At 41.8% G+C, this 20822-nt stretch overlaps 1 protein-coding gene across 1 annotated transcript in view; it reads left to right on the top strand.

Moving 5' to 3' along the window:
• LOC144752416 (solute carrier family 53 member 1-like) overlaps positions 1-18145 on the top strand; it is a 467914-nt gene extending 449769 nt beyond the window's left edge. Inside the window, exons 14-15 of the mRNA XM_078640349.1 lie at positions 4272-4408; positions 17456-18145. Of these exons, the coding sequence (XP_078496475.1) occupies positions 4272-4408; positions 17456-17669 (351 nt within the window). The 3' untranslated portion in view covers positions 17670-18145. The remainder of the gene's footprint in view (positions 1-4271; positions 4409-17455) is intronic.
• Positions 18146-20822: the final 2677 nt, after the last annotated feature.

A 20822-nucleotide genomic window follows, 5' to 3' on the forward strand; every position in this document is an offset into this window, starting at 1 on the left:
TTGAGCGGCTGACATGCAACATTTCCAGGTGAAGACTGCAGCAATTGTTCTGGGCTTCAGATGGTGTTTGTATTCTTCACGTCCCACACTCCCTGCCTCGCATATCGGCTTGTCCCAGAGTCAGGAACACTCATGAAATAGGAGCATATCCCCATGCAGGTATGGACTGCAGTTTGCAGCTTGAGCTCCGTAACAGGCTTCATGCGGGGCGGTCGGGGAGTCTACTTCCATGCTGGCGACTCCCATGACGCTTGCGGGAGGGCCATCCTCGCGTGCTGGCCAGACACGCAAATATTCCCAAGGCTTCCTCCTCAGCTGAAGAAGAACGAGGCGGCACAGCGGGGCTCGTGAAGCACCATGATTTATTTAAAACATTGGGCATGACGCGTTTCGGAGGGTTCCTTTTTCAAATGCCCTTCTGTTAAAATTTGCCTCTGTTGCTCATAGTCCCCATTAGTAGTCTTTTATCAGTGTCAGTTCCTAAACACTAAAGTAGTGTAGGCTACCTGGAATATGCGGCACGGAGTCATCTCTGCTTCCACAGGTGGACTGCAATTCCCAGCATGCAGTGTTTCTCACTTGCTGGCGATGGTTCCGTTTGTCAGCGTTTTCTTCTCTCCTCATTGAGCGGCTGACATGCAACATTTCCAGGTGAAGACTGCAGCAATTGTTCTGGGCTTCAGATGGTGTTTGTATTCTTCACGTCCCACACTCCCTGCCTCGCATATCGGCTTGTCCCAGAGTCAGGAACACTCATGAAATAGGAGCATATCCCCATGCAGGTATGGACTGCAGTTTGCAGCTTGAGCTCCGTAACAGGCTTCATGCGGGGCGGTCGGGGAGTCTACTTCCATGCTGGCGACTCCCATGACGCTTGCGGGAGGGCCATCCTCGCGTGCTGGCCAGACACGCAAATATTCCCAAGGCTTCCTCCTCAGCTGAAGAAGAACGAGGCGGCACAGCGGGGCTCGTGAAGCACCATGATTTATTTAAAACATTGGGCATGACGCGTTTCGGAGGGTTCCTTTTTCAAATGCCCTTCTGTTAAAATTTGCCTCTGTTGCTCATAGTCCCCATTAGTAGTCTTTTATCAGTGTCAGTTCCTAAACACTAAAGTAGTGTAGGCTACCTGGAATATGCGGCACAGAGTCATCTCTGCTTCCACAGGTGGACTGCATTTCCCAGCATGCAGTGTTTCTCACTTGCTGGCGATGGTTCCGTTTGTCAGCGTTTTCTTCTCTCCTCATTGAGCGGCTGACATGCAACATTTCCAGGTGAAGACTGCAGCAATTGTTCTGGGCTTCAGATGGTGTTTGTATTCTTCACGTCCCACACTCCCTGCCTCGGGATATATATATTTTTTTTTTCACGAAAATCCTTGGAAAAGGAGGACGACTCCATGTGCAATTAAACTTGACTTATTTGTCGAGTCGCCATCGGACGTGTTCCGTCTGATCGCAGCCTATATAATTTAGGTTCTGTAATCCCTGTATAAATGGCATTCACTCATTTCTTTGTAATACGTCACTTGCTATATACATTTGATGGATAGACGGATAGACAGATAGATAGACGGACAGACAGACGGAGAGACGGACGGAGAGACGGACAGACCGACCTCTCTTCAGGTGCCTTACTTCTTGATTCTGACTATCAATACTCCTGCAGTTCTAGATGAGTGAACCACACACAACTCTGCCAATGCATCTTATCATCAATGTGCAGAGACCCTTGCAGTTCTAGCACTGGGGGCACCTGGCTCTCCCAATGCACCTCCCCATGACCTGCAGAACCACTTGTTATTCTAGTACTGAACTAGGCAGACAATTCACTCAATGCTCGTCAAACCTGCACTGGAGGAACCCTGTATCTACAGTCCTGCATGTCAAACACAGATAGGTCAATGTACCGTAAAATGTATTTCTGTCACCCTGCTAACACACTGCACACCTCTCTGCCAATGCGCCATAGTTCCTCAGTTCCATACAAGGCACATTCTGCAATCCCAGTACTTGGATCCAGGCAGTTTTTTCAGTGCAGCTTCAGTCTACTCTGCAGAGCTTGTTGGTATCCTAGTAATGGGACAGACGCACAGATCTGCACATATTTCATCCCTGAACTGCAGCACCCCCTGCTGTTCCATTGAAGCATAGCAGTATCCTACCCCATTCCAGTAATGAACACTTATATGACAACTGCATCCATGCAGCTCTATCAGGCAAAGTACTCTTGTATTGCAATATTTTGATACAGCGTTTCAATGCACCTCACTTTGGTGCTGCAGAGTCTTTCCTAATTTGTGTGTGTGCTGCACAATGTAGCAAATAGCAAAGCGAGAAAAACGAGGAGAAACGAAAACATTTCTTTTTAATACCCCTGCCTTGGAGAGGCACAGGGTTTTGACGCAAATCCCTGTCTTCAGTTCTTTGTAGATAAGAATTTGCATCAAAACCCATGAGTGGTTTTATAAGAATGCCCATGCAACCACCATGAAATGCCCCCTTGAGGCAAAGTAACGCAAGGCAGCAAATTGTGCAACTTTGTGTTACTTTAGGTTACAATCCACCAGACAAATTGCGATTTACGTTGGATTGTAAATCGCACCTGAACACTTTGTGTTGGGTTTGCTTTAGAAAAGTAAAGCAAAGCATTTGTGAATCTGGGCCTGGGTGTGCTCGCCTTGAGCGTTAACTAGGTTTTGAGGATTGCACTGCTCGCTATGAGCTTGTGAGAATTAGTAGTTGAAAGGTTGTTAATATTTCCAAGACACACCAGGAACTGAAAATCTTGAAGTTTGCACACTTGGTACACTCAGATCTGCAATACTGGCAGGATGTTCCACGTCTCGCCAGAGCTGAAAATGCTAGGATCCTGCAAAGAATGCGACTGATTTGTAAGGCTTGGTAGGATGTTCATTTTTTGTTGGGTGCTTGTGATCCTGTACCGAGGTTGTTAGGCACATGCTATGGGTCACACTGCTTGGCAGAGACTCGCACCAGGAAACATGTAGGTTTGACATGGTGACTGCTCCTGCTTAAGGGAGTATTCTTTGTTGAAAACCCGTCCATAATGGAGTGTGAACCCAACCCTACAGCCCCTAGAGAGAGAGAGGGGCTCTTGCATATTAACATCATTCGTGAAACGTTGCCGTCGAAATCTTAGTGCGGGTCACACTTGCTCAGTTCAGTTCCAGCGAGACTTGACCATAAAATGCCTTTCAGGTCTGTGCCCAGACTTCTTACAGACAAAATAGAACCTTGTGCATTCATCCGTTCATGCACTCAGGTTCCTCCAAGTCATATTAGCCTTGAAAAGGAAGACACGTGTCATAGCAGTCATCCTACAGATGTGGACCTTACTTCCACTAATGCTACAAACATCTGCACTTGAGGGGGCCGTTCAGAGCCAGCTAGATCTAACGTCCCTCTTCCTATGTCACTAGGTCTGGGAGAGACTGCACCAGGGGCCGGATTATACAAAGTGCATCAGTGCAAGGAGAGAGCAGTACAGCGCCACATCTTTGTAGCTATGGCGCTGTTCTGCTGCCTCTCTTTTGCGCAACGCAGCAACTTTACTTGTTGCCCTGCATGGCATGACTGCTATTGAAAATTGGGCCTAAGTCCTACATAAGCATTGCCTGCGCCTCGTGTGCTCTGAAGCTTTCAGCAAGCCTGTGTAATCGAATAGCAATCCTTTTAAGCTCCTCGTCAACCTCCCTAGCTCATAGCACTCTACCAAGCCTTACATGTTCAGGTTTAGCCTTGTCACATCTTGCCAGCTTTGCAACCTCTACTAAACATTGCAGGCTCCTAGTAAATTCTGCAAGACCCTAGCATGCCATGTGGACCAAGCCTTTAAACCAATAGCTATCATTTCAACCCTTTAGAAAGCATTGCTACCTCCAACTAGCCTTGCAAGGTCCAAGAAAGGCTTGCACCTGCAAATCGAACATTTTGAGCTCTTAGAAAGCATGCCAATTTCTAACAGAGGGCTGCAGATACCATCAAACATTGCTAGCATATAGCTCAAACCACACACTATATACCCCTATAAATGTTGAGACTTCAAGGGCTTCACAAGCAATTTTGGTACATGTCCTGGTACCTGCAGACACAGCACAAGGCAGCATCCTACTTGAAACAGATGTCGATATGTTCAGCACACAGCAGTAAATATTCTAAAGAACGTCTAAACTGTGATAATAATGCAGCAGGGCCAGGTGCATTGATGGTATGTTCCTGCTCCCTCTCAATCACTCTTTCTTCTCACAGGTCTATTACTACTTTGCTATATTGGGTGATGTCTTACTGCGCATCTCCTGGGTCATCAATATTTTTTTGTCACAAGACCGACACTCCGCGGCTGTGGAATGGACAACCTGCATGTTTACAGCTTTGGAAGTCTTCAGGTAAGATTTGCTATCCAAAAGAATATTTCTAAATATGCATGAACTTCATGATGTAGTTGGGTATTTAAGTAATGACATTAATTGTCTTCCTCCAAGAGCAATCCCCCTACGTGGGGCAACAACCTGAACGCAAGCTGGCAGCTTACACGCTTACAAGTGGCATAACAAGGGACATCCTTAGTGACCTCACAAGAGATATCCATGACTGTTTCTGTTTTGCCCACTTTTGGCAATGACTCCAATCTGGGTGTAAAAGAATCCGAATTAAAATAAAGCTTATTGGCAGTGCCTCCATCCAAGGTACAGTGACGAACCAGAATTTATTATGGAAAAGAAACATATTCTATAGTCTATGATCAATTGTGTCCTCATACAACAAAGGGCTTTCTTACTAGGAGTTCCAAGAAAGAACCACTCTTTGGACATCCCTACACAGGTACAATTGAGGGTAGGCCTCGGTCACTTCAAGACTTCCATCCACCCAAAACAGAAAACCCGGAAGAGCCTCAATCAGCTCATTAAGAATCATGTTACAATGTATCCAGCAACACAATAGGAAACATACGCAACACCTGTAGCCCCCTTCTTGCTGGTCGATTTACTATGGGCCCGATTCACAGAACTAACTTAAGACAAAATCCTAAACTTACTACCATTTTGATATTAATAGAAGGCACTTACTCATTTTGGTATTCACATAAGTCACTTTCTCTTTGATCAGTAAGTGCCTTGTGAATACCAAAATGAGTAACTTACTCATGTTGAGTAACTTACTCATTTTGAGTAACTTACTCATTTTGGTATTCACAGAAGCACTTACTCAAATGAAGGCATGTGGGAGCCTTGGGTGGGCACGGCACCAGGGAACTTACGACCCACTTTGGACTCAAAATGCCAGTCCCCTCTGGGATCTGGTATTGGTGCTGTCTGAGGAGCTGGCTGGGGTTGCAGAGCTCTCCCCGTTGCCCAATACAATTTTGGTGATGTGGGTGCCCTGGGTGTACACGGGGGCACCCACTTTGAAAACCAAAACCAAATTCACATTTCACATCACTCAAGACATGTTCTATGACATCATTGATAACATCACTACAACTTCTGAAATGGCATCATTGAGAAAGTTACTCAAAATGAGTAAATTACTAATTTTGGTATTCACAGAAAGCACTTACTCATCAAAGAGTAAGTGCCTTCTGTGAATACCAAAAGGAGTAGGGGCCTTCTGTGAATACCAAAATGAGTAAGTGCCTTCTGTGAATACCAAAATGGTAGTAAGTTTAGGATTTTGTCTTAGGTTAGTTCTGGGAATCTCCGTCTGGGGTCAGTCACCTCCTACAACGTATCTATCCCCAGTAGTGGTGTCGTGCCTCCGTAATGATATTCTGCACATGTTGTTTGCTCCATCCCAGTTGATTAATCCAGTTAAATTACAGAAGTATGCTCAGGTCAGGCAACAGCACACAAAATGAAAAGGGCAACACTTATGGGGTCAGAAAGACTGTGATGAGCAGGACTGACCATATGGTTAGAGCAGCCTCTACCAGATCAGAAGTATCCAGGTGCCCTTTTCTAAATTTGCCCTCAGCGTTGGAGTTTTTTGGTCACTAAAGTACCTTCTGTACCCACTGCAGTAACTGCTTCTGAGACAAAAAAACTAAGAGGATCAATTCCCTACACATGGTGGGGGAATAAGATGGCATAGGAAGAGTTGCCATAAACAGGACAACCCTTCACTCACTATGTACACTGGCCATTGTCCCACTAAATATTTTTTCACCTCTATATGACGCGGAGGATGTAAGAGGTGCTTGAGCACGTTAGCCACCAACATTTGGATGACTTACTTTACCACGCACTTCTAAATTAAGCCCTTCCTCTACAAGCTAAGTAACCCGAAAGTGCAACTTACAGGACATTTCCTTATTTTCTGACCCAACCTGGGCTCTCTCTGGTGAGAGAATGCGAACGAGGTGCAAGTAACGCTTAAGACTGTGTCACTCGAACTCTCCTTCCTTTTATACTCTTCTATCATGGCATCTGGTGGAACTATTCAAAAGCTTTTTTTGTTAAAAAAGTTTAGTAATGAGATATTGAAGTTTCTACAAATTAAGGCATCTACCTCGGCCACGATTCTGCACTAAGGTCTGCTCTCCTGCTCCTCTGCTGTTAAGATTATTCCATGTAACCTGTGATGCTGAACACTGAAATCGTAATGTGACATTTTTGCTCCAGTATTCCTATTTTTAAAGGTGCCTGGTATGTTTTAGCATCAAACACTCCAACTGTGAACATCACCAAATAGCTGTACATAGCAGTTACATTGTTATAGCTTTAGAAATAACCACACTAGAAAGCTTCAAGGCTTGATACCGTTTCGTATGCAGTCATCCAAGATATAATTATGTGGAAGGCTCTCTCATTGAGGTATGTCTAAAAAATTAGGACAGTTATATCAACCTACACAAATTGTGTGACCTAACTATTGAATACCAAGGTATCATGAATGCAAGTATATATAGGTAAATATTTATTTACTTTAATTCCACAAACATATAATCTGAAGATAAATGTTTTGTCAAGGTACACCATATGTGGAGTTAGGTATATAGTAAACCCATATATATATATATATATGCATATATATATATATATATATATATATATATATCTCCAAACAGCACCTTCGTGAAAAAAGCGCAGAAGCCTCAGTTGGGGACATCAAGGGGGTCATTTATTTTCACGGAATTCGGCGAATGCATTTCGGCATAACAATGCCTTCCTCAGCGCCACAAGAATTCAGGAGGTATTTCATCGAGGCGCTACCAGTTCCTGCTGCCTATATTGGCCCTGTGACCCAGGCTCCGCCCACAATGTAATCAGCCCACCTGTTGCACTTCTTGGCGTAGTCCTTGACTGCAACTCCCAGGATGCAACATCGAGCTCCCAGGTGGGTGCTGGCGTGGAATATCAACCCAGTGGTCGGGCGGGTGGCAGGAGTAGCCCAAGATGAATTCTGTATCCCCTGCTTGAAGTAAAAACAATATATATATATATATATATATGTATGTGTGTGTGTGTGTGTGTGTGTGTGTGTGTGTGTGTTTGTATATTCACAGATTTGGGTTTTTTTTCAACTTAGAAATTCAGTGACAAAATCAAAGGTTAACGGCATGTTATAGTTAGGTGATGAAAGTGTCAGTTAAAACATATAGTTTTCAATTAACAAAACCAGAGAATGTTATCTCAAGTAACTATAACTCATGCCCGAAAGTAACTATAACGTGCACCCCAACAATGCACAGTGTTGTCATCAATGATGCCATTTAAGAAGTTGTAGTGATGTTCTCAATGATGTCATACAACATGTTTTGAGTGATGTGATATGTGAATTAGATTTTGGTTTTCAAAGTGGCTGCCCCATTGCACACCCGGGGCACCCACATCACCAAAATTGTGTTGGGCAGCGGGGAGAGCTCTGCAGGCCCAGCCAGCTCCTCAGACAGCACCAATACCAGATGCCAGTAGGAACTGGCATTTTAGGAAAGGATAGGATAAGATGTTATAAAGCGCTCGATTGCCGTGGCGTCTTGGCGCTGATGTGTGTAAGCAGAAACCAAAACTACAACTTCAGCTGTTTAATTGACAAAAAGAAACGTCTTAAGATTCTTCCTAAAAAACTTCCTATCAGCTTGGAATCTCATAGCCAAAGGTAGTCTATTCCACAGATGCACTGCCCCGTTGGAAAGTGTCCTACCTCTCCATCTGGCCCGCTTAAGTAGACCGGGGTTAGTGGATCTTAGAAGGCGTGTGGGGTATAGGGCGTGAATAATTTGGAGACCGCGTCGGCGCCACCTCCGTAAAGCGCCTTATGAACCAGACACAAGGCCTTGAAATCAACACGCTGCTCCACTGGAAGCCAATGCAATGATTTAATGCCCGCTGAGGTTGAGCAACCCCTGGGAATGTTCAGAAGCAACCTTGCTGCTGCATTCTGAAGGGACTGGAGCTTTCCCATCTGCGTTTTATCTATACCCATAAAAAGGGCGTTACAGTAATCTAATTTGGATAGAAAGAGACTCAACATTACTGTCTTCTGAAGCTCATGTGAAATAAATGGGAAAATCTTTCTCAGTGTTTTTAGGAGAAAAAGACAGGAGGATATCAGACTATTGACCTGGGCGGAAAAATTTAACTTGTCATCAAAGATGACCCCCAGGTTCCTAACCTTAGAGACGGGAGACGGGCTCTTCCCAGCCTCTACTGGCCACCATGAGTCATTCCATACGGGGGATCCCCCTTCAAATTCTATCACCTCTGTTTTATCTGTGTTGATCTTCAAAAAATTGTGGTTCATCCAGGTGATGATTTCGGATAGGCATGCATGAAATTTAGCGGCTGCGACCGCAGGCTGAAACGTGAAGCCATAACTTCTGATGAGCCTAGCCAACGGGGTGACGTAGATATTAAACAGTGTGGGGGATAGTGCTGATCCCTGCGGAACTCCGCATGGAAGATAGAAGCTCTTAGATTCCAGTCCATCCCAAACCAGATTTTGTTCCCTATCCTCCAGAAAGGAGGAGAGCAGGGCATGGGCAGTATCCTCAACCCCTAGATCCTTTAGCCGCTGCACTAACAGCGTGTGATTCACGGTGTCAAATGCTGCTGATAGGTCTAGGAGAAGAAGGACCGCCCAGCCCCCATCATCAACAACCCTCCGTATTTCCTCAGTTGCAACAATCAAGGCCGATTCGGTAGAGTGGCAGGCACGAAAGCCATGTTGTGTTGGGTCTAGAAAGTTGTGAGAATTTAAATAATCACTCAACACTTTATTTAACGATTTCTCAATGTCCTTCGCCACCATGGGTAGTCCCGCAATCGGACTGTAGTTCTTTAATACTTGAGGATCCAGGCTGGGTTTTTTAAGCAAGGGTCTAATGGCCACTTGTTTCCACAAAGCAGGATATAAACCAGTCTCCAACACTTGATTAATGAGGGGCGTCAGCCTCTCACAAATCTTCTTGGAGGCCAGATGCATAATGGCAGGGGGGCATGGGTCCCTAGGAGAACCTGATTTTATAGAAAGGAGCAGCTTTTGCACCTCCTCATTTTCCATTACTGGAAAGCAAGACAGCCTGCACTGCGTTAGCGACCGATCCTCTTATGGGTATGCATTAGCATCACAGGATCCCTGCATGTTTAAAAGGTCCTCATGTATTACTTGGACCTTATTTTGAAAGAAAAGTGCCAGATTGTTGCAGATCTCCTGACCTACCTTAAAAGCATTTTCCTGTAGTGGTTTTGCCAGTAGATTAACCACTCTAAAAAGTTCCTTATTAGAGTTAGCCGCATCTCTAATTTTACTAGTAAAATAGTGCCCTTTGGCCACTGTTATCTCGTTCTTGTATCTCTGCAATGCGTGATTATAAATTGCTTTCCTACTCTCACTGTAGTCTCGTCTCCATAGGTTCTCTGCTCTCCTGCATTCAACCTTTAGAGCTTTGAGCTGAGGGGTGTACCAAGGGGAGGATATCCTTGGCCTCCTTACAATTGGCAATTTCTCAGGGGCTACCTGCCTGCCTGCCCCCTCAATCCATTCATTAAACAGGAATTCAGCAGCATTATTGTCCGATGAAAGCAATTTAGGACCAGCATCCAGCGCCTCCTCAAAGTCCCTACCCTGAACCTTATTCCAGCCCCGGACCTTTACTTTACCAGGTTTTGAGTCCAAAGTGGGTGGTAAGTGCCCTGGTGCCGTGCCCACCCAAGGGTCCCACATGCCTTCATTTGATTGGGGGTGTGGGGGGTGTGTCTAGGCTCCAGTGGGCCATGCCAGCTTACCTGGGGGGAGCACGCAACCTTTTTACAACCACATGCCACCTATTTTTGGGGACTGTACGGGAATTTCCAAGGCACTGTGGACCATGCCGGCCCCCTAGCCAGCACCAGAAGTGGTTCGGCGGGAGCCAGCTCACTAACTTTGCTCCCACCCAGGAGGGAGCACCATTTGTACCTGTTCCCACCAAGGTGAGAGCAAAGTTGTGTTCCCTCCCTGGAAGAGACCTGGACACCCTCCCGTTAATATTAATGTACTGGGAGATGGGGTGCCCTGGCCTCATAAAGATTCGGGTAAAGGGATCCCATTCCCCCTCTCCAAAAACAGGTATGTGCTGCTCTAGGTCCAGGCCCAGCCCAGGGGGTATATAGAAAATAGGCAGGAGACAGATGTGGAACCTCTGTGGCGTGATATATGCATACATTTCAGACCCTAATTTCTTAAAACCCACTGAACATATTTATACCAAATCACAATATGCACACTCTCTGGATCAAGAAAAATGAATGGTGTAAACCTTTTTTGGGAGTCCCCTTTTTCTCAGACCCCTTACAGATCACTGCAAAACTTTCTAGGAAGTAGCTGAGGCAGATGCCCCTACCTACTCCCGACTAGGCTGTCAACATCATTCTCATGGGGACTCTTTCCCCTTTGTCAATCAGTTATCACCCCGATTGAGGATAGATTACCTACTAATGGTTTATGATCGCAATTGCAGTTGTAAACCAATGATTCATTCCTTTCCAAATCAGAAATAGAACCAGGACTCCCATTCACAACCCTTCCTATTTGCAATTCTGAAAGGATTGCTAAAGTCTTTTTAATATTTGGAAAGACTTTTCTATCATGTAAAAGGGATTTTGTACATAAAGAAATGCCCCTTTGTGGTTAAAAAACATGTACATTTGGGAATCACAGGGTTTGTGATTGAAAAAGGGCTTTGAACATGAAGCCCAGATGCTGTTTCCATTATAGATGCATATCACTATTTACATTGTAGATGTTAACTAAAAGCATTCCTTACACAGAATAGTATTTTGCTGTCTGTCTACGTTATGGGTGTAGGAAACCCGGAGTATTAGTTGAAGGGGTGAGAATCCCCTTCAAATGATAATCACAATCCTTGTCCAGGTCAACAACTAAAGTCAATAAATATATCTGTCCTTTACCCTCTGGTGGTTTGGCACAAAGCAGTCAGGCTTCACTTAGAGACAATATGTAAAATATGTATGCAGCACTCAAACAGTAGCAAAGTGAAAATGCAATACAAGAGAAGTCCCATACCAATGTAGCAAAATAGAGAATACTATAATAAGTAAAATCATCAAAAACAACTAAAACCCAAACTAAAACCCAATAAGTAGAAACGGAGATATGAGTGTTTAAAGTTTGAATTAAAAATAGTACAAAAGGCACAAGTTGCCAACCACTAGAATCAGCACGCGCTAGACCGGTTCAAACCAAGAGCTAAAGCAGGCCATAATGGATTGGTGATCGGATACAGGGACCAAGTTTGTCTAATAGATAGTTTACCTTCTGACTTAGAAACTTTTATGAAGAAAAAGTCGTCATTGGTGAGTCGTTAATGGGCAAGCTACAAGCTTGATCTGCAGTGGGGCTCGATGACAGCGGGTTGCTGAAGAGCAGTCACTGATGTGGGTGGGAAAGCTCCAAGCAGGGGATGTCTGTGCCTGTGAAGACCGTGACATCGATCGGACGCTGCTCAGCATCAGTCCTGGTGAAGTCCTCTATGTTCGGACTTATAGAATGTTTTCTGAAAGTCAAATCTCTTGCAACAGGGAATCCTCTAAGTTGAAGCCGCCCAGCAGTTCAATATCGACAGCTGCGGCTTCAACGGCAACCTCAGTCTCTGTCAGTTTTCCAGTTAGAAATTGGGCAAAAAATTAGAAATCACTATTCTTGCAGTTTGGGGCCCAGAGGAGTACACCTTAATTCCGGCCAGACCTGGTGGCACCACTAGAGGGTTAGGGCACACTCCAACAGAGCCCAGCAGCAGGGTCAAGGGCAGGTCCATTTAGAATTGTTCAGCTGGTTAAGTACAGGGAGCGAGACATTTCTTACCTGTTGCTCAAACCAGAGGTCTGTCAAATGACCCTTTGAGGCACTTCTAGGGTCTTGGGTTCAAGGCAAGGAGCTCCAGTCTTTCTTTGAGTTTTTCAAACAGCAGTGCATGCCTTCTTTTGATTTTAAACAGGTCCATGAGTGTTCTGAGGAAAGTTCTATGGGGTCCACATTCATGCCCAGTGCTAGCCTGTGGGTGGGGGGCAATCCTTTGTCTGGCCCCAAAACCAGTTCTGGTCTGCCCCCCCACACCCCGTCAATGGGTTTGGAGCCAGCCTGGATAAAGAGACAAAAGGGAGGAAGGCACAGGTTTAGGCTTCATCTGCCAGAAACAGGGCAGGCAACATTTGAAGCTCAGAAGAGGCTGGACACAAGCCTCAGGCTATCCTACCCAGGTCCCTTTCTCCACAGTATGCGAGCAATACACATCTCACCGCAGCAGAGCCATCAAGGGTCAGCTGACAGCTAGACACTAGCATGAAAGCCTTTAGGTTTTAGGCAGGAAAACAACAACTTTCTAGAAGTGTCACTTCTAAACTATTAATTTAAATCTAACCTATTGATTATGTGGTGGGATTTTAAATTACTAATAAAATGAGCCCTTTACATATATTTTAGCTATGCCCACACTGAATTTAGCAGGTATAAACTGTAATGCTGTTAACCAGTGTTAACCCATGGAAGAGCTAGCTTTGCTACAGTGAAAAACAACTTTGGAGGTTTTTCACTGCTAGGACATGTAAAACTTTAAATATACATACCCTACATTTAAATAACATACATCCTGCCTATCTGCTTTTAAGACCTACCTTAGGGGTGACTTATCATTATTAAAAAGAAAGCCTATCAAAAGTTGTTTTTTTGCCAGGTCGAGACGGCAGTTTAGAACTGTACACTCAGGCTGCAGTAACAAGCCTGTAGACAGATTTTAAAGGGCCCTGGGAACAGGTAGTACCATATACTAAGGACTTATCAGTAAACAAAATTTGCCAATAAGCTGTCTGTCAAACAAAGCAGGGTTAAATTGCACAGAGGTCTATGTCCAACCAAAAAACAGGTGCATAAACAGAAGGCAAACATTTGGGGGAATACTGTGCAAAAGATTATCATTTCCAATAATGGGTTTGTTTAGCATCACTCCTGGATGGACATTCGAATAAATGTAACTAACACTGATGTATACATAATGGTCAGTGTTATGAGGTGCTTCCTGCCTCTCGGAAATGTACTCGTCTGATCTAATATTGGTTATTACTCTGCTGCTCCAGGTGAACTCGATATTGTATTCTCTGGTGGCTTGACAGTGCCTTCAAAGGCGGTCCTTTGGCACTCTTGGATGAACTACAGATAGTGCTTGCTCACGAGTTGCTAAACAGTAGCATCAGTGCCATGGCTTTTGTTGCTCCTTGTGGTCTTCATTTATTATTCTCCAATTGCCTAATAGTGCCTCCAGGGGCTTGGCCTATGTCACTTTGGGGGAGACTCTGTATAGTAGTTTGTGGTCCATAATAGTGCCACCTGGGACTGGGAGTATGTTGCTCCTGAGTAAACCCCTTATAGTATTCTCTGGTCACTTAATAACGCCTGCAGGATTCATGCTTATCTCACTTTTGAGTCGTGCATTATAGCATGTTACTGTGGGCCGTCTGATTACATAAATGGCATCCTGAATGAATGAACCCACAATTGCCTGGATGGCACTTGGTAACTGGTTCCAACCCTTTGAGGCTTGAACTGAAAAAGGCTTTCCTCCTAGCCGGGCTTTTTTGAAATGAAGAACAATTATCCTAGCACAACCAAGAGCTTATTTGGTAATTTAGGCCTTGAAAGCTAGGGCACCAGTACCATTTTTTGCTTGATTGGCCACACATAGCGCTTTGAAACATCCCCTTTACTCAACTGGAAGCCAGTCCAGTTTTACACCAGGCATCAGCAATATTCTCAATTAGCATATTCACAGAGCTAGCCTCATGGTGCAATCTGTATCAGTATCAGTTGAACACAAAATGTAGGCAAGCTCAGATAGCAGGCACTCACATAGTTTATCCTGGAAAAGATGAATGCCCAAACTCAGATAGGAAGACCCTGAGACTTTTCCAGATGAATTGTATTTGGAGAAGGGAGAAACTACAATGTTAATTTGTGTCAAGGTCAGGTCTTTCTCAATTTTCAGGCCTCCATTTTTTACCACACTATTCCGATTAGAAAGAGACCCTGGGCCTTATTTATGAAGGCCTTGTGCCGCCGGTGCGTCACTTTTAAAATGGCAAAAAGTGACGCACCGGTAGCGCAAGGCCTTCATAAATAAGGCCCCCTGAGTTTACAGTCCAGAAATTGTCATAGCATAAGGAACAAGGAACATGTGTTAAAGTTTCTATTTTGTCCACATTAATTTTTAACAAGATTTAGCTCATCCGGGCGTGGATAAAAGTGCAGGGCTTAGGAAACTGTTAAATCACTTCATTAGAACAGTCAAAGCAAAACAGCTAAGTATCATCAGCATATGACATGCAGTACAGGCCAAAGGAATCAATGAGAAGAATCAAAGGTCAAACATAAGGGTTAAACAATGAGAAGCCTTGGGCATAAAGTTAATTTTACCTGATTTACTTTGGACCACAAAGTATTCATTGTTAATGAATAACTCACTTGTCAAAAATGAAGAGAACCAATCATGGACAGACCCTGAAAGACTTGTCTCTGCTAAACGGTCAATCATGAAAGGATGATTGACCGTGTCAAATGCTGCTAATAGTCTAAAAGCATTAGACCTGTCAAAAATCCACTTTCCAGAGTCCACTATAATTCATACCAGATGGACACCAGAGCAGTTTCGGTCCCCACCATAAGGTGAAACCCAGTTTGAGCTACAATCAGTTGATTATGTGTCTTGAAAGCAAGATACGTTTAGTTTATTTTTTGGATCAAATGGAGGAATGATGTACACCACTGTGTGTCAATACAGTCCACCCAAACATTATAAGTATCCATATATGTGACTTCATTTATTCTTGCACTCTCCACAATGCTTCATGCTTAATTGCAGCAAAGCCACCATATCATATTTAGAGGACATCTCCAAACCTCCTATACTTCACCCAACATCCAATTCAGAGGCCAAACTATGAGCAACACCCTTTTAAACAATGCATGTGAAAGCTTGCCCAGGAACCAAATGCAAATCTGACTACTTCACAGCTTCATCAGGGGTATAAATAACTATACATTTGCTGCAATACAGAAGAAAAGTAGATAGTGCATGGTGTTGTGCAAGTGGATGCTTGCCAACCTAAAGGACTAAATGACCGAATTGAATACAGCTGTTTTCTCTAAATATGATACTTATCACTGGACACACTCAAAACCATATGATGGATAAATTAGCATATATATTTTTTTGGGTTTTTGCACTTCATTGGTTGATATGCACTTATTGATTGTTTATCATACCTGGTTATACTTTATAGACCTATTGGTTCCTTTATATCACATGTTTTTACATAGTCTTATTAACGCCCAGTCTACATTTTTGTAAACCATTTTTCCTTGTTGAGTTGACATCACTTCAAATACACCTTCAATTTTACGTACATAACACATGAACCAACATTTGTAGGCAATTGCTCATAGAATGGTTCGAAATACTTTTTGTTATACAATATTGGCACCTTGTTTACATTACAAGATGGCCCCCGCATTTTACTCGTGGGTTTGAATAGGTTCACACATATAACACTTCTGTAAGATGGCCGCTACATGGAGTGGTCCATCCTCGAGCTTTAACACAGCTTCATATACATGGGATAACTGATGAAAAACGTTACTGTTTCAAGATGGCCGCCACGAATAAGTCCATCTTGAAGCTTCATTACAGTGCATATACACATGGTTGAACCGACCAAGCTCACTCGATTTGTATTTGATCTTCTCGTTGATGGTAACACACGCGGGAGAGCACATTGACACGCCGTCATGCCGACCTATGCGGTAAGATTTGTAACACTTTATTTACTCGCATTCCCTGAACGGCACCGCCCTGTTTAAAGCCCTTCGACTCGAGCTAACCAGTGCTGGCCGGATTAATATCACTTGACCGTTACACATTGTATTCGACAAGGATCCACTTGGGCACTTGTAATGTTTTCCTGTTTTTTTCGGCAGCAATAGAACGTTTCACGGCATCATATTGTTCACTGCTTTCAGGCACAAGAGCACGCGTCTGTTTGGGTTTGCTTAATGCTTCACGCCCCGTGAGTTTCATATTTTAATGTTTCTTTTGGCACCATCTGAGCGTCTCATTACAAGTATAGTTTACCTTGAGAGTATCCGTCACTCTGTTATTTTCATCCATTCGTCCACCAACAGCCACAGTGTGTTTTTAGTTTATTCCCCAGCATGCTCACTTTACACTAGGGCTCTTTTGTAGGAAGAGTTACCACTCCTGTAAAGTACACTAAAACTGAACCTCTTTAATTTCAAATTGTATACTAATCCCCTGATGAAGGGCATGGGTCCCGAAATGCATAGGGATACATACATCGCAATTTGAGTTGGAATCAAATGAAGGAGCGATTTTTATATGTTTATTGAAAATTGATTTGCTATGCGACAGATTTGAACGCTACAAGGAAATGATTCAAAAAAGGTTGAAATAAACTTATTATTGCTTTGATCAACAACGAGTGGTCACAGATTACTTTATTCATAGAAACGGATTACACCGCAATCAATCACAGAGACTACGTCTCACAAGGAGTGCCCGTGGGCACAGTGCCATTTGGTTGGTGCTGCACTTTCTGTGTGTTTACAAATCATTTCCCTGACACAGCCACTTCCTTTTTAGTGATGCTCAATGTTCCTGGCTTGATTTAAAGAGGATATAGAACAGTGTTGGTGATAGAGTCTTTATAAATAGGTTTGATGGTCCATACTTAACCCTACCTTAGATGCTAAACTGGTATTATTAGAGTTAACTAAAGACAGAGCAGTAACATCAAGATCCCTTGTTCAAATATACAGTAGGAATTTTAGAAGGAATCCACGGAGAGCTCTCTGTAAGTTAACAATATTTTAACTTTTTCTGTGTATCATGTTTAGTAAATGGTTCCTTCTTCTCTTTTGTTCACAAGTAGACGATTCATCTGGAACTTCTTCCGACTGGAGAATGAGCATCTAAACAACTGTGGGCAGTTTAGAGCGGTGAGGGATATCTCCATCGCCCCGCTCCACATCGACAACCAGACTGCACTGGAGCAGATTATGGACCAGGAGGATGAAGTGAGAAATCACGGGAAAGTACAGGGCAGCAGGAGGAGAAATAAGTTCTCAATGAAGCGATCTAGGTGATCCCAGTTGGATATCATCCCGCACAGTTTCATAACCACCTCCGGAACATTCAGGTGTATATTGTGATGACTTTGTTGTTAAATCTACATGAATAACTGCCTATTTGGCTCACTCATCGTTGTGTGTAAGAACAAAAAGCTACATCCTTATGGTGCAGGTAACTCCACTGATGGATTTCCCCCTGATTTCAGCATTCCTGCAGAATTTGGAGGATTTTCTATTACCACCGAAATCAACATCAGGATGTAATATGGATTCAGAAGCAGATTAATTTAAACACGGTCAGCAATGTGTTACTTAAACTACCAACTACCCACTGACCCTTATCAGACATTGAGGCACCATAAACCTCAGAAATGTATGGGAAAACATTCAGAAAATTCAGATTCATCAGAAAATATCCATATGCCTCATTTTCTTTTGCAAAAAATATAAATCTCTGTAGACCAACAGATTTGTCAAATGTTTGTCAGTGATGTGGGTTCTGAGTAAATTTGAAACTATTCATGATTAGAAAGTCCAAGCATGAAATGATTGTTTATCAAAAAATGTAATCTGAATTCATTTATAACTGTTTTTCTGAAATCCTACAAGATGTAGCTTTTCAACAAGACAGAATATGGCTAAAATTTACTCTACTCAAAACCAAATCTCATTCCTGTCAGTTCTGAAGAGTAATATATAAGTAATTCAATGTTTGTGATTTACTTGGGCTGCTTTTTTGTGGTTAGCATAACCCATAACACTACAGAGGCAGGGCCTTGAAAATTCCCAGACACCTGGAAAAGCTGCACTGAACACTGTGGCCACCACTAGACCTTTTCAGGTTCAGAAAGGAACTGAAAGCCCTTCTCTTAGTTCAAATATTTAAGACCATCTAAATGCGACATGGCCGAGCGTTTTAAGAAATGATGGGTGTCATTTAAATTGGTCATGGCCAAGTCTAAAGTTGGATTTGTCTGCTTCTTTTGTGGACATGTTTCAACCCAGATGACTCCCAAATACATTACAGGAGCCTTTGTTGGGAGAGTTGAGGCGGAGTTTACCAGTGGCAGCAGATACAAGGTGCTAAAATAGCAGACCTATCATCAAATATTATTTCTCAAGACTACCCCCAAAGCAGGGCTCCTTTCTTAATAAAGATGTGTTAGTATTGACCCTCTCGCATTGGTTGTTACCTCCCAGTTAGTGAATAAGTCTTGCCATTTCTCTCTCTCACCGCCATGGTTTTATGATAAAATCAACATTTGCGTGAATGGAGATATCGCAGCACCTCCAATGCAATTCCCAACAGCATCTGATATGCTCAAAGTGTTTTCCAGATGAATACACTGACGGTGATTTCACCATTTGGAAACTCCACTGAGGCAGGTGAACCCGAGAACAGGCCATACTGGCTAATTGACAATTTTCTCTGTACCTGCTACACTCACTACTTACCTATATGATGCAGTTAGTGAACCCCATCAGTGAATAAATAAAGACTTAAATGCATTTCTTTGCAAAGGGTTACAATAATAAGTCCAATAAAATAGGAAATCAAAGAAATCTCTAAAGAGATTATCTAAATTTTTAGGCGATCATCTACACGGATCTATGACAGAATATCAACAGACAAAATATCGACCTACAGAAACATCGACACTGGAATATCGAAGGCAAGTATATCGACATCCTATCTACAACATGGTAAGTACAAAAATATCGAAACAAAAATATCGATGTTAAAAATATCGTAATTAAATATATCGTTTTATATCTGTTAAAATGTAATGTGTAAAATAAAGTAAATAATACTTATAAATAAAATAAACATTGTTAAAAATATTTAGTAATGTTTAAAATTAATAAAAAATAGATATATAATAATATAACATTAATTAAACACATATGTAAAATATATATTATATATTTACTTAATAATAAATTTGAATAATTACTTTAATTACTTATAAATTATTAAAAAATATTATAAATTACAAATAGATCTCCACACATAAAATAATTACATAAAAAAATTAAATAATTATTTTTAATAAATTAAAAAAATTAAATATACTTTCAATATTTTAAAATTAATAACATAATACATTATCTAAATTCATTATAAATAATAAATAAAACTACTATTTAAAGTCCAAAAAACTACAGTATTAAAAACATTGGATAGCGTAAAACGTAAAATTAGTATTCCCACTCCAGAAAATGCAAAATAGGGAAACATTGTATAGCATAGAGATAAAAATTACTATTACCACTCCAGAGAGTGAAACAGTAAAGAAAACATCGGATAGCGTAGGGGTACAAATTACTATTCCAACACCAGTTAGTGCAACAGTAGGGAAAGCGCTGGATAGCGTAGGGGTAAAAATTACTATTCCAACTCAACAGAGTGAAACAGTAGGGAAAGCGCTGGATAGCGTAGGGGTAAAAATTACTATTCCAACTCCAGAGAGTGCAACTGTAGGGAAACCGTTGGATAGCGGGTGGGTAAAAAATACTATTCCCACTCCAGAGAGTGCAACAGTAGGCAAAGCGTTGGATAGCGTAGGGGTAAAAATTACTATTCCACTCCAGAGAGTGCAACAGTAGGGAAAGCGTTGGATAGCGGGTGGGTAAAAATTACTATTCCCACTCCAGAGAGTGCAACAGTAGGGAAAGCGTTGGATACCATAAAAATTAAATATAACATACTTAGAAATAATTTTTATATTTAAATGTATTAATATTTTGATTATTAAATAACTAAACATCATTTCAAAATACCCACTAATATAAAAAAGATTTGAATAAATAATTAACAATAAATTAACAATAAATATCAATTAATAAATAATAGTTACCAAATAATAAATATTAAGCAATAAAATACTGTAAAAACAACAAAAAATATTATTAATAATTGATTACCAATTAAAAAACACTAAACAATAAAATTATTTGTATACCAAAAAATACTTTTTATAACACATTATTTATCAATTATTTACAAATAATTTCCAAGACATTTTTTTTAATTACCAATTAAATAAATGAATTACCAATTACAAAAATTAATTACAAATTAAATACATTAATTACCAATTACAAACATTAACTACCAATTACAAACATTACTTACCAATTACAAACATTAATTACCAATTAAATAAA

Source organism: Lissotriton helveticus, chromosome 5_1, assembly GCF_964261635.1.
Source record: "Lissotriton helveticus chromosome 5_1, aLisHel1.1, whole genome shotgun sequence".
Lineage (NCBI taxonomy): Eukaryota > Metazoa > Chordata > Amphibia > Caudata > Salamandridae > Lissotriton > Lissotriton helveticus.